The 13876-nt window shown below is 42.6% G+C and overlaps 1 protein-coding gene across 1 annotated transcript in view; it reads left to right on the top strand.

Annotated features, from left to right (window-relative positions):
- BMERB1 (bMERB domain containing 1) overlaps positions 1-13876 on the top strand; it is a 135794-nt gene that overhangs the window by 107209 nt on the left and 14709 nt on the right. The window contains exon 3 of the mRNA XM_036738716.1: positions 12494-12567. Within this exon, the coding sequence (XP_036594611.1) occupies positions 12494-12567 (74 nt within the window). The remainder of the gene's footprint in view (positions 1-12493; positions 12568-13876) is intronic.

The raw sequence follows: 13876 nt of genomic DNA, 5'->3' as shown, positions 1-13876 counted from the left end.
CCTGGGACAAAGACCTCTTCCTAGTCCTCAGTTGAAAACATTTTCAGATGCCCCACCCCTAGGGATGGTGGTGAAATATAAGAGATGAAGGGTTGAGGGTTATTTAGAGACTTTGTTTTTTAATCATTGTCTCATGAATCGTTGTGGCCAGCCAACTGGTGATGAGTCTCCCTCTACTTGGTTAGACTGGTCCTGAGAAAACCAACACAGACTCTTGCCAAGACTGAACCTGAAAACTTTCCAGCACAGTATAACCTGCCAGAGTATGTTCTTCTGGCATAGCCTTCAAGAACCTAGGGTAACCTTCATCCCACTATGAAGCCTTAAAGTAGGGACTTGTGGGTAGACATGGATAAGAGTCTCACAGGATGAGCAAGCACAGATGGGTAGAGATCTGCTTTGTTGGAGGGAATAGTCACATGGAGGTGATCAAAGGAAATCAAAGTGCCTTTGGAGTAGAAGGAGTTTAGAATCAGGGGAGCCTGAAAGTGGGCTCAAGAATTCCCTAGTTGACAGGTGAGTGGGCTGGGTTTGAAAGTGGGAGCAGGGAGTTGGGAACAATTATAGAGAAATAGTGACAAGTCGGGGGAACTGGAGACAAACGAGGGCCAGAGTGCTGAGGCGGCTTGGAATAGAAACAGTATTAATGGGCAAATGTAAAATTGTACTGCTTCTTGATCATATGTTTAATTGGAACTTGCTGGCTCTCCACTGATGGATGGTGTTCCCAATGGTGAATCTCAATGATAGAATTTTAAATTCCCCATCATCACTTATACATTCTTCAGGGAACAGTTTTGTGTTGCTGAAATCCAGAGCTTCTTAATTCTATTAGCGTGTGGCTGATAATTAGTGGAGTGGAGGGGTCCCTCTCTCCCAAAAGTGTGTGCCCCTGGAATCATTAGAGAGTTATCCCCTTGCGGGCGATGATAAACTTCTCGAAGGAAGGGATGGTTTCATTTTTTTCCTCCATATCCCCACTGCCTAGCACAGGATCTTTAGCTGAACAGGCCCTTGACCAAGGTTTGAGGCCATTAATTAATGTTGAATTAAATAGAATGGAATCCACACATTTGTAACTACCTTCCTTGGGGATAAAGGATTACAAATTTAGAACTTGGAGGCCATCAAGTTCAACATTCTTATTTTAGTGCAGAAAACTGAGGCTCAAATTAGGAAGTAATTTACCCAAGGTCGCACAGGTAGTGGCAAGTGGTGAGATTCACACCCAGGTCCCAAGATCCCAGATCTGGGACTCTTTCCATGTTGCTCATTAGATTTGACTGACATATACTTGGAACACGTATCAGCAACTAGTACTGGAGTGGAGAAGGAAGAAGAAGAGGGGGAAGAGGAGGAGGAAGAGGAAGGGGAGGAGGAAGGGGAGGAAGAAGAGGAGCCTTAGGAAATTTGGCCACAGCATATTGCTGCTAGGGAAGGGCCCCAACCTTCTGAAGAACTACCTGCCTCCTCCCTTACCACAAAGGAGGTACTTATTTCAATGTACATAAGGGGAGCTTGAACACTAGAGGTAAGCTCTAGCTTCCTTTCTTGGGGAATAAGGAGGGGGAAAACAGCACTGGATTCAAGAGTTGGAAGCCCTGGGTTTGAGTTCTGGCTCCCACTATTTACTAGTCATGTGACTATGATCTTAAGTTAATTTTCCCCAAGCCTCAGTATCCTCATAGGGAAAATGCTTGCATTACCTTAATCCTTGTGCTTTTCCTCTTTTAAATATTTCCTCTTTATCCTGTGTATAGCTTGTTTACTTGTTGTCTCCCCTGTTAGACTGTGAGCTCCTTGAGGGCAGGGACTGACTGAATTTTGCCTCTTTTTGCATCTTCAGTGCTTTGTAGTGCCTGGCACATAGTACACACTTAATGAATACTTATTGACTGATTAAATACTTTCCATACAGGTTGTCTTGACCTGTGGGAAATATTTTGTAGGTCACAGGTACTAAGGAAATGACACTTCTTCTTCTTCTTCTTCTTCTTCTTCTTCTTCTTCTTCTTCTTCTTCTTCTTCTTCTTCTTCTTCTTCTTCTTCTTCTTCTTCTTCTTCTTCTGCTTCTCCTTCTTCTTCTTCTCCTTCTTCTTCTTCTTCTCCTCCTCCTCCTTCTTCCTTTTCCTTCTTCTCCATCTCCTCCTCCTCCTTCTTCCTCTTCTTCTCTTCTTTCTTCCCCTCCCCTTCCTCCTTTTCCTTCTCCTCCTGCCTTTCTTCCTCCTTCTTCTTTTTCTTTGCTTTTCCAACATCCAGCCACTCCAGGACATGACATATTAGCCATCTTCTTCCTAGGACAGAGCAGCTTCATTCAGCTGGGATGCCAGACTGTACAGACTGTTCACAGGTCAAAAACTGGGCTAATTCAGGCAACCATATAAATAAGTCAGAATCCACAGAGCTGGGAAACTTCCCTTCCCCAGCTATTTCACAGAGCTGGACAAAGTCTACAAACTTGATGACAGTACATGAAGTTACCTGGAAAGGTGCCTGAAGGCAGCAGGACAAAAATTGTCACCTGATTTGACCTGGTTGAGGTCTGCTAACTTTCCTGAGCAACATAAGTGTTGGCTGGTCAGAGCTGGTTTTGTCAGCTTGATACCTCATGAGCCACTGAGCCAGGTGAGCCTTAGGTCTTCCTCCCAGAACTAGCTGTCCCTTTTGACCAAGATGAACTTTGGGCTCTCAGCCTGGGGAATACATTGAGGAGAGAGAGAGAGAGGGAGGGAAGGAGAGAGAGACGGACAAAGACAGAGACAGACAGACAGGGACAGAGACAGAGAGAAGGAAGGAAGGAGGGAGAGACACAGAGAGAGAGAGAGAGACAGAGAAACAGAAACCTCAGCATTCCTACCCAGGGAAGAGAATGAGAAGAGAGAAAATTATAGATGTTACAGAAACTGCCAGATCTCATTACCCCAACACCTGGAGAGCACCAGAAGGCCAGCCTCAGCTTTCATCTTGTAGTGCCACATTCCCAGCTGTAGTTCCAGAGAAGAACTTTATCAATGACATGACTCTGGACTAGGAATCAGGACAGGACACCCTCACAGACTAAACTTACTCTTTGGACAAATCTCTTGGCTTCTCCCCCATCTCTGAATTGGGTATACTACATTTTTAGAGGAAATCAATCAATCAGCCAAGAATAATTTTTAGATGCTTACTATTTGCCAAGTAAGTAGGTGACACTGTGGAATAGAACGCCAGGCCTGGAGTCAGCAAGACCTAAATTCAAATCCAGTTTCAGACACTTACTAGCTGTGTGACCCTGGGCAGATCGCCTCACCCTGTTTGCCTCAGTTTCCTCATCTGTAAAATGAGCTGGAGAAAGAAATGGCAAACCACTCCAGTTATCTTTGCCAAGAAAACCCCAAAAGGGGTGATGCATCAGACATGAATGAAAAATTACTAAACAGCAACATTTGCCAAGTACAGTGCTAAATACTGGGGATTCAAAGACAGGGAGAAATGGTCTTCCCTCAAGGAGCTTGTGTTCTAATGTGGGGAAGAACATTGTATTGGGCACCTGGAAATGCAGATTCCAGTTCTACCTCTCCCCCTAATTAACTATATTTTAGTCAAGTCACAACTTTTCTGGGCCCTAATTTTCTCTTCTGTAAAATTATGGGGTTGGACTAGTTGACTTCTTACACCCCTTTAAATGCCTCCTAGTGACTCCTGCATGAAGTTCAACTTCCATTGCCCAACATGCCAAGTCCCTTCATAATCCGGGCCTACTTTACCTATCCAAGTAGGTCACTCTATTCTTTAATGTACATCCTCTCTTCCAATTAAGCCAGTCAGGCTCATTACCAATCCCATAGCCCACCACCCACACTCCATTTCTACCTCTTTTCCTTTGCTCCTGCCCCTTCCTGCACTTAGAATGCTGTTCCCTGATCTTCTCTGTCACTCCAAAGTATACTCATCCTTCTAGGCCAATTTCAAGCTTCAATTCCTCCATGAAGCTTTCTTTAACTATTTCAATCCAAAAGACAGTCACCCTTCTCTGAACTAATATTGAACATACAGGTTGCCTACATGGCTTGTCATTCAATTATTCTCTTTGTTCCTTGTGTCAGGAACTAGATTTTTCCAACTAGACTGCATGACAGGAAATTCTTTTGTGTTTTCTGCAATGCCAACAATGCTGGATGTATATTAGGCGTCTAGCTGTACTTGGTGGAAAAATATTCATTGATTGATTGATTCCAAGCACAGAGCTGTGCTTCTTTCTGGATTCAAATCAATAAATATTTATTAGGTATCCTTGAGAAGATGCTTATTTTCACAGGACGCTGCAGGGACTTTTTTTCTAAGCCCTTAGCCACTCAGGTCGGCTTTCTAGGATACTCTAGCTGGGACCCAAGGAGGTTAAGAGGTAAGAAAGGTAAGAGGTCGTAGTTCATCTGTAGCTCTTAGTAACACCCAACGATAGTTATTTAAGGGAGTTCTTTGGGCGAAGGATTCCTCTTGTCCAATTTATCCCTGCCTGTCCTGGCTTTCTCAGCCAGCTTTGGAATAGAAATAGTAATTAGTATAGGAGAAAGAAGTAGTCCCTGAGGTAAAGGTGCATATGGTCTACAAAAGGAACTAGTATTTCTGGAGCCGAGTGACACCAAAAAGATCCTCCGGATCAAGGGTTCTTAACTTTTTTCTGTGTCACAGACCCCTTTGGCAAGCTGGGTAAACCTATGGAACCCTCCTCAGAATAACATTTTTAAATTATTGAGGGAAATGCTAAATTTCAGTTACAGGTTAGCGAAAATAAGGATGTTAATTTTTTGCCATCTAAGTTCATGGTCCCTCTGAGATCTATCCATGGACCCCTTGGGAGGTCTGTAGATGCTGGGTAAAGGACCTCTGCCTTAGATCATCTCAGATCCACTAATGTCATTTGGTTGGGCACTGAAAGAAAAGTTTGAGAAATCATGTCATGGGATCGTAAACTCCTTGAGGAAATTGAGTCCGTCTTACTCAACACCTTAAATGGGGTCTTACACAGAGTAGTCATTTAATAAGTGCCTGCCAAAGAATGCAGATCATGGTAGGTTTGTTCATTACAGAGCAGGCACTCCAGAGAGTATAGTGGAAGGAGTAGGTACATTTGGAGTGGGACCTTAGGGGCATAGACTTGAGCGAGACCGGAGTAAGGGAACAGGTAGTTGGGAGAAGGTTTATACATTAGCAGCCAGGGGTTTTGAATCACTGTGATAAAGAGAGTATAAAGAGGTGAAAGCTTGCTAACCATTGAGGAGTGAGTCCAGGCAGAGGATCTGTGGTTGGAGAGAGGTCCGTTGAGGGAGGCAGGAGATCATACTCTTAAAGTTTCTCCCCTGAGAACCTACCTCATGACACATGGTGATGTTGTATCCTGTAGGAGGGTCACCTCACAGCAGATAGGAGCAGGAGAAAGTATGGCCAGGAGACCTGTGGTCAGGAGTCAGGAGATGGCATTGTAAGGTGAGTCTGGTCCACTCTAGCCTCTGGAGCTCCAGAGAAAATCCTAGGAGTGAAGACTAGACTCTGGGCTGAGGCAGGGCTCCCTGTGGAGGCCCTGGAGGGAAGATATGTGTTGGGGGAGGGGAGGTTGTAAATGGATCCCAGGATGATGAGGGCTAGCTATCTTGTAGAGCATCCTAGGACAGGTCCTGGAAGGATGATACAGTCATGAGACAGGTAGCTAGGTTTTCAGCTGATGCAGGACTCACTGGGATCCTTGGGATAACAAACTTTAATTTAGCAACGGACAAAGGCAGTCTAAAAATAGATTTAATCTCAGCCTTCCGGTGTTTTTCTTGGCTTTTTAAAAAAGCTATCTGCAGCTGGGTGTGGTCCCTTATAACCCCAGTTATAACTAAAGAGTCATCCTGCCCTTTTCTGGGAGAGACTTTCTAGTCAATGACAAGCAGAGATAATGTAATTCCCAATATAGACAATGTGCCCAGCAAAGAGCACAGATACACCTCCCAACAGAAAGCAGCGTAACCTCACCTGAGAGTATCAGCAGCCCTGCAGTTCTGGAGTTGTCCTGTCATGATCATGGGTGTGCCTTAGCCATATATGAACCTCTACATGTGTCCCCTCCATGTCTCCCTCCATGTTCTCTGAATGTGTGCCTTCCTTTACTGGTAATGTAATAACCTGTGGGAGAATATACATCGTGTGCATGTATGGGGAGTCTTTCATTATTTTATTTGCTATTTTTTGTGTTTAAATACCTTTTCTTTGAACTAATGTGTGCTCTGGTTGACAGGTAAAAGTGGACACATCCATAGGAGCTCATGAGCTATAGTTTTAAGTGGCTTCTGACCCACTGGGTGATTTAAATCTGGGCTCGCTTTTCTGGGGGGCCAAGAGTAAGAGGATGATAGTGCCTCTGTATTTTGCTATGGACAGACTATCTCTGAAGCATTGTATTTATTTCTAGGAGTGATATTTTAGGAGGATGTTGACAAGACTGGAGTACATCTGGAGGAGGACAATCAGGTTGGCAAAGGGATTTGAAAATAGGCTTTAAAATCTGTTCAAGGAAATAAGGTTGTTTAGCCTGGAGGAGGGAAAAAGCCTCAGACTGGGAATGACATCTTTCTTCATGTGGAAAAAGAATTAGATTTGTTTGCTTGGTCCCAGAGGGCAGAATTAGAAGCAATGGTTGCAAGTTACAGAGAAGCAGATATCAGCTCAATGTGAGAGAAACTTCCTAACCATTAAAAATGCCCCAAAGTGGAAGGGGCTGTCTTGAAAGAGAGTGAGTTCCCATCATAGGGGCATGAAGACCACCTGTTATATAATAATATAAGGTTATATAGGAATGTAATGAATTATAATATATTGTAATATATAACATAATAATACATATAATATATAATAATGTCACATAGAAAATTTCTCTTCAGGTGTACGTAGACTAGATGAACTTTGGGTGACTTTGGGTGATTCTGATTCCTAGAACGAGCCTAGGTATAGAAGAAGAGATGAAAATCCGGCCCATGGATAGAGATAGCTTAGCATCTTAGAGCGGAGAGGGTTATCCAGTCCTACCCACTTGTTCATTTTACAGATGACGAAATTGAAGACCAGGGAAACAACTTGCCAGGAATTGTCAATAAGCTAGGTGGTGGCAGAAATAGTACTGGACTCAGGTCTCCTGTGACATGGAAAGAAAAGAAGCACAATGGCCATAAATGATGCTTCAATACCCTGGGTTTTCTTTAGGAGACAAGGTTTCATTGTTCATGGATGTAGTATTCAAATTTATTAGCTATAACTGTACTGACTTATTAGTCCCACGCATGTCACTGTGAGATAATTGTACTTGCATCATATACATATATTTGTACCCTCCATACATGCCTCAGTGGGTCCTCTGTGCTACTTCTGCTAAAGGGAACATTTAAAATTAGTTAAGTTGGCAAAAGGGCAGCTAGGTGGCTCAGTAGGTAAGAGTGCTGGGCCTGGAGTCAGGAACTCATCTTCTTGAGTTCAAATACAGCCTCATGTTTGCCTCAGTTTCCTTATCTGTAAAACAAACTGGAAAAGGAAATGGCAAACCTCTCTGGTATCTCTGCCAAGAAAACACTTGCAAAGAGTCAGACACAACTGAAAAACGACTGAGCTGAACAAGTTGGCAAATGACAAAGAAACACAGTACCAAGCCTGTTGCCATCTGGCCTTAGGACATCCTGACCCACCCAGGGCTAGAGTCTAGGACCATTAGTTCCCTCCCTCCATCCTAGGATGAGAAAAACAAATCACCAACAGAGCCTGACCCTATAGCTGGTTACAAGAAAGGATGTAACATTCTTCTTCAGGAGTTCTTACCTATTTTTGTGTCTCACTCCTTTGGCATAAAGCCTGTGGATGTTTTTTCAGAGTAATATTTTTAAATAATGAAGGAAATGCTAATAGTCACAGGTTTGTAAAAATAAAGGTGTCATTTTTTCCCATCCAAGTTCATGGACCCCCTGAAATTTATGCATAGATCCCTTAGGGGTCTGTGGACCCCAGTTTAAGAACCCCTGATCCACCATCTCTACTATCCAGTGGCCAGAAAACTCCCTGTCTCTTCTCAGAATCCCTGTGATTCAAGAGTAGAAGACTGCCTAGGGAGGATTTTCTATTTGATCCTAAGCTAATAGCAGTAGGAGAACCTCACTGAATTGCTTATCCTACTCTATACCATTTCATTTTATTTTCTTCTGAAAATAAAAATTTCTTTTGAAAATTTTCCCCATCCCCTAAGAATTCTAAAGCACACATTAAATATAAAAAAAATAAATCAGTTCCCCCTGGCATTTTGAGAAAACCTGCCCTTTTCTTCAAGTCTGCCTTTGTCTCTGCAGGCCTTACATTAGGTTGTAGTTTAAGTCCCTGGTGCATAAAGACCGTGTTGTTTTGGATTAAATTTTGTAAAGAACCACATATTAGTCTGACAGTTTCTCCTCACCTCTCCCCACTGAACGCAGATAAAATGATGTATTTGTCCCACCTGGCCCAGCATGAAAGACCAAGGCTTGTAATAACACAAGCTGTTTTTTTTCTCTTTCTTCATCAATCAGGGTCTTAGAAATGGTAAATCTCTCTAGACTAGAGCCCTGGAAGCTTTAGGAGTGCAACACAAGTACCGGATGTCAATCACACTGAGGGGAATCAATCAGTAACTTAAAAATGCTGTTTTGGTTGGAAGCCCATCGAGGAAGGATAGTATAGTAGTAAGCAAGCACAACACCAGGAGTCAGGAAATCAGCCATGACTCTAGCTGGATGAACTGGAGCAAGTTATTTTAACCTTTCTGAGTCTCACTTTCCGATCCTGAATGTAGCACAATTTTTGTCTACCTTCAAGTTCATGCTCTTTAAGGGCCCATCCAAACTTTTAGCTTTGAGCCTGCATTTACATTAAATCTGCCTCTGACCAGTCCATCTGGCGCTCATCTTCAAGGTAGCTAAAGAGGAAGGAGTATTAAGGGTCTCTAGTAACTCTTTGCCAGCAGGGACTGCCTTTTGCTTTTCTTTATATCCCCAGAACTTAGCACAGTGCCTAACATATAGTAGATGCTTGATGTTTATTGGCTGACGACCTAGCTGCAGGTAGCCTTCTCTACCAATTGTGTCTCAGGAATATTTGGCTCAGCTTTCAACTCTGAGTTACTAGAATGAAAGGGAAAGAGAGAGGAAGAGTGATATTCTTAGTCTCCTAAGGTGTCTTTCCCTGGAGTTCTGCCTTAGGTTGGGAATCTTAATGAAATAGTTTGAATCTTCTCCATGTGGTCTCTATACATCAGCTACAGCTCAGCATTGCTCTCCTGTCCTCAGAAAGACTTCTCCAGGGCCCTGAAATAGTCAACAAGTCTTTATTAAGTATTTACTATGTGCTGGGCACTGGGAATACTGGTTGTTTGTCCTTCATTCTCAAAGAGGACCATGACACCAGGAAGATGAATGGGATTTAAGTGAAGGAGGGCTGTGCAAAGTCACCAGCCTCACTTTTTCATCCAGAATCATCTGGGTCCAGTGGCCAGATATAGATCAGGACGACTGGAGATGACTCAGATTGGGAATACTAATACACACACAGAAAGAAGGATGGTCCCTCCCCTTAAGGGGCTAACATTCTGGTAGAAGACAACAACACATAAAAGAAAGCTGAAAATTGAGTGGGCAGGGTGGAGGTGGTTCAGAGTGCCTGGTTCAGGGCCATATTTTAGAGAAAGTCTGGAGAATCAAGAATGCAGCCTGGGTGGAGACATGGTTGGCCTGGGCATGCATCCTCCTTAAAAATGGTGGTTCTGGGAGGAACCAGCCATTCAGAGGGAACAGCTGTGGAGGAGAAGGTTATTTCCAATGTAAGAAGTAGTACAACATGGAGGGAGCTTCCAGGGTGAAGAGGTTTCTGTGGCATAGTTTTTTTTAAAGTCCTGTGGAGAATCAGGAATGCAGTCTAGAGAGGAATGAAGACATAGTTGGCCTGGGCATCCTCCTTAAAATGAAGGTTCTGGGAGGGACAATAGTTATAGCTTGACCCAATACTCAAAAAAGCTTCACTGAAAAACAAACAAAATCTAAAAAATAAAAATGGAATCTCACATCAGCCCCCACAAATGTAATATCCCCACACTTGTGGTTCTTTTAGAGGTCTATCATCTCTTCAAACTAACAGCTCCAAGCCCCTGTTTCCATTGAATCTCCCCTAGACCAATCAGCAGATACAAGTTCAACACAGAAAACAGTTAATGAAACAGACTGCAAGGTAAATAACAAGGAATGGGACGGAGTATTCAGCATCCCCAGCACTTATCCTTGGATGGCTGCCTCCCCAAATCTCTGGACACATCTACTCCCCCATTCTTCTCCTATCAATTATAAGTCTGTTTTTCATTCACACCATTGAGACTTCCATCTTTTTTCTAAATTAGGTGTGCTTAGTTATAAGGGAGAGCTTCTAGATGTGGCTAGTGATGGGAGAAGAAGAAGGAGGAGGAGGGAAAGGAAGAGGAAGAGGAGGGGAGGAGGAGGAGGAAAGGGACATTTAAAAAAAATTTTTTAATATACCAAAGAGAATGGAAAAGGATACATGAGCGGATAGTTTTGTTTACTATACACTTTAATATACACTTTAAAACCAAACTAGATAAATGAAATTCATTTTCATTTATAATCCCATTTTTCTCTTCTCCTTTGTATATTGAAATGTTTGTGTTTATTATTAAAAAAGAAAATTTATAATAAAGATAAACAGGGCATGCTGAGTTGATGCACAGTCTTTTAGAAAGTGTAGTTTAGAGACTCCCCCCAATCAATGAGGGCTCTCTCCAAAGCATCTTTGGAATGTGACATCATGGATTGTTCCTCTATGTGTAAAATGGAATTTTTTTACCAACTCCATCCAAGGTTTGTTGTAAGGGAAACATTGAAAAAACCTGGGTACTAAGTCCAAATGATACTTACTATATCTATGAGACTGTGGGTATTTCACTGTGACCTACTATAAGCCCCCTTTCCCTTTACTGAAAAAAGAGGGGAACCTCTGCTTTATGCATTTCATAAGATTTCTGTTAGAACCAAATGAGATCATATAAAAGTTCTCTATTAAGTGTAAAACCAGTGCCTTCCCTGGAGATATTACTTTGTATTTCAGTCATAGCCATACTGTATATCTATTTGTATAGAGATACTTTCTATCTGTTTGTCATCATCATGCATTTTCTTTCCAGGAAACTATAAGCCTGATAGGTTTTTGCTTCTGGGCCCCCAGAACCTGATGCTGTCTTTTTCTTATTCATTCAGTTTTTTATTCATTCAGTTGGGTCCAACTCTTTGTGGTCCCACTTGGGGTTTTCTTGGCAAAGATACTGGAGTGCTTTGCCATTTCTTTTTCCAGCTCAATTTATAGATGAGGGAACTGAGGCAAACAGGGTTAAGTGACTTTTCCAGGGTCACACAGCTAGTAAGTGTCTCAGGCCAAATTTGAATTCAAGAAGATGAATCTTCCTGACTCCGCGCCGGGCACTCTAAATACACTGTGCTGCCTAGCTGCCCAATATTGTCAGGCACCTAATAAATGCTTATTGAATGAATGATATAATGAAATGGAAAGGATTTTATTTTTATTGGGGATGGACTAAAGAATATTGTTAGAATTTTGAGGTTCTCAAAAAGGAGAGGGACTGGACTTGTGATTTCATTGACATGGAACTTCCTGTACCAATGCACCTTCTCTGTAGCTTAGAATCTTAGAACATTTCTTAGGGCACACAGGTTTAGTGACTTACCCAAGTTAACACAGCTAGTATGTGTCAGAGACAGGATTTTAATCCAGCTCTTCCAAAGGTTAAGGCTGACTTTATTCCACACCACTCTGCCTCTCAAGCTTTCAAAATGGGTTGCAATTTAAAGCTGCTTAAACTAAAGATTAGTCACCCGTCATCACTGTCTCTCTCCTTCTGGCCCCTCTGTCCCTGATTTCCTTCCATCTCCCTTTTCTTGTCTGCCTAGTACTTTCTCTCTTCTATGAAAAATCATAAAGCAGCATTCTCAGTCAATCCCAGCACTTTAGGCTGATTTCCCTTCTCTCTGAAGAAAAGGGCAGGGGTCTGTTTTCAGAGCACACAAGGGAGGCACTAATGAAAAAGCAGCTAATGAGGAATCTGTGGGAGACATCTGCATCCATCTGACTGGGCACAAACAAGCCTGAGGGGTAGCACGCACCTGCTAGGATTCTCCCCTCCCTCCCCCCACCACATACACCTTTCATTTTCTAAAATAATGTCTCAAGGGGCTTGATAACAAACACCTCATCAGTTGAGGAAGAAGTGATCCACTCGGGCCCTGGGATTGGAGGGAGAAATTCTCAAGTAGCAAAAAGCACATTGTCATGGTGGTTTGGGGGTGGAGGGAGATTTTGACAAAGCTTCAGAGAGGGATAACCGAATTCTGCTTTGAGGTGTGATTTTTTCTTTCTCTCTCTCTCTCTCATGTTTGTACAGGATGGATGATATCCAACTGTGCAAGGACATCATGGACCTTAAGCAAGAGCTGCAGAATTTAGTCGCCATTCCAGGTAATGGTTCAGGTGTTTCAGAAATGCCTGGGGGGCCAAGGGCCTGTTCCCTCCCAGATTCACCATGCCTGGAAGACTGGGTCATTTTTCCCTTCTTACTATCTCACCTTTACCTTTCTTTCTGTCCCCAGTGATTGGCAAAATGTCTGGCACACAGTAAGCACTTAGTAAACACTTGTTGACTGACTGACCTCTGCAGTTTGTGGCTTAGTCACTCTTGGTGACCCCATTTGGGGGTTTTCTTGGTAAAGATACTAGAGTGGTTTTCCATTTCTTTCTCCAGTTCATTTTACAGATGAGGAAACTGAGGCAATCAGGGTTAAGTGACTTGCCCAGGGTCACAACTCAGGAAGATGAATCTTCTAGCCCTGTGCCACCTAACTGTCCTGAAGTATGTACCAGTAATATATTACTAGCCCACAAATATTTTCCCACTGGCACTGTCTGTAGACCTTTCTACACAACCCTTCTGGCACAGTTCTGTCCAATTCAGACTGCTCTTCTTTGCCATGCAGGAAGTAAACTCATTAAGTTATAGACGTTGTGCTGAAAAAAACTTAAGAGATTATCTAATCATACAGTCCAGTGGAAAGAGCTGACATAAGACGTTCCAAAAATGATACACCTTGTATAATAGGTCTGCAAAACACTGTGTGTCTATTATTCCATTTACGTCTACAACAACCCTTCAAGGCAGGGCCAACAGGCATAATTATCCCCATTTTACAGATTAAAAAAAAATGAGGCACACTAATCTATTGATGCAGTATGATCGCAATTAAATTACTAGAAGGTTATCTTACTGAGTCAGAAAAAAATAATAACAGGATTCATTAGGAAAAGCAGAGGATCAGGAACTTCAGGGAAACCAGCGGGGGAAAGATGTGAAGAAACAAGATTCAGTAGTATCAGACCTTAAATCATAGGTGAGTGGGGCAGCTAGGTGGTGCAGTGAGTAGTGCACCAGCCCTGGGGGTCAGGAGGACCTGAGTTCAAATGGGGCCTCAGACACTTGACATACTTACTAGCTGTGTGACCTTGGGCAAGTCACTTAACCCCAATTGCCCTGTCTTCCCCCCTGCAAAAAAAAAAAAGATCATAGGTGAGAGCAGTAAAGTGTAAAATGGATAATTTTGATTATTTTAAATTAAATCCTGTATAAATAAAACCCAGGTAGCCAAGAATAGAGGGAATGCAGAAAAGTGGGGAAAACTCTCATAGTCTCCCAGATAGAATATGATTGGGTCAAAATACTGTTGTGGTGTAGGAAATGATGGGCTTCTGGATTTAGAAAAATATGGAAAGTATA

Source organism: Trichosurus vulpecula, chromosome 9, assembly GCF_011100635.1.
Source record: "Trichosurus vulpecula isolate mTriVul1 chromosome 9, mTriVul1.pri, whole genome shotgun sequence".
Taxonomy (NCBI): Eukaryota; Metazoa; Chordata; class Mammalia; order Diprotodontia; family Phalangeridae; genus Trichosurus; species Trichosurus vulpecula.
This window is presented reverse-complemented; position numbering and strand designations above follow the sequence as displayed.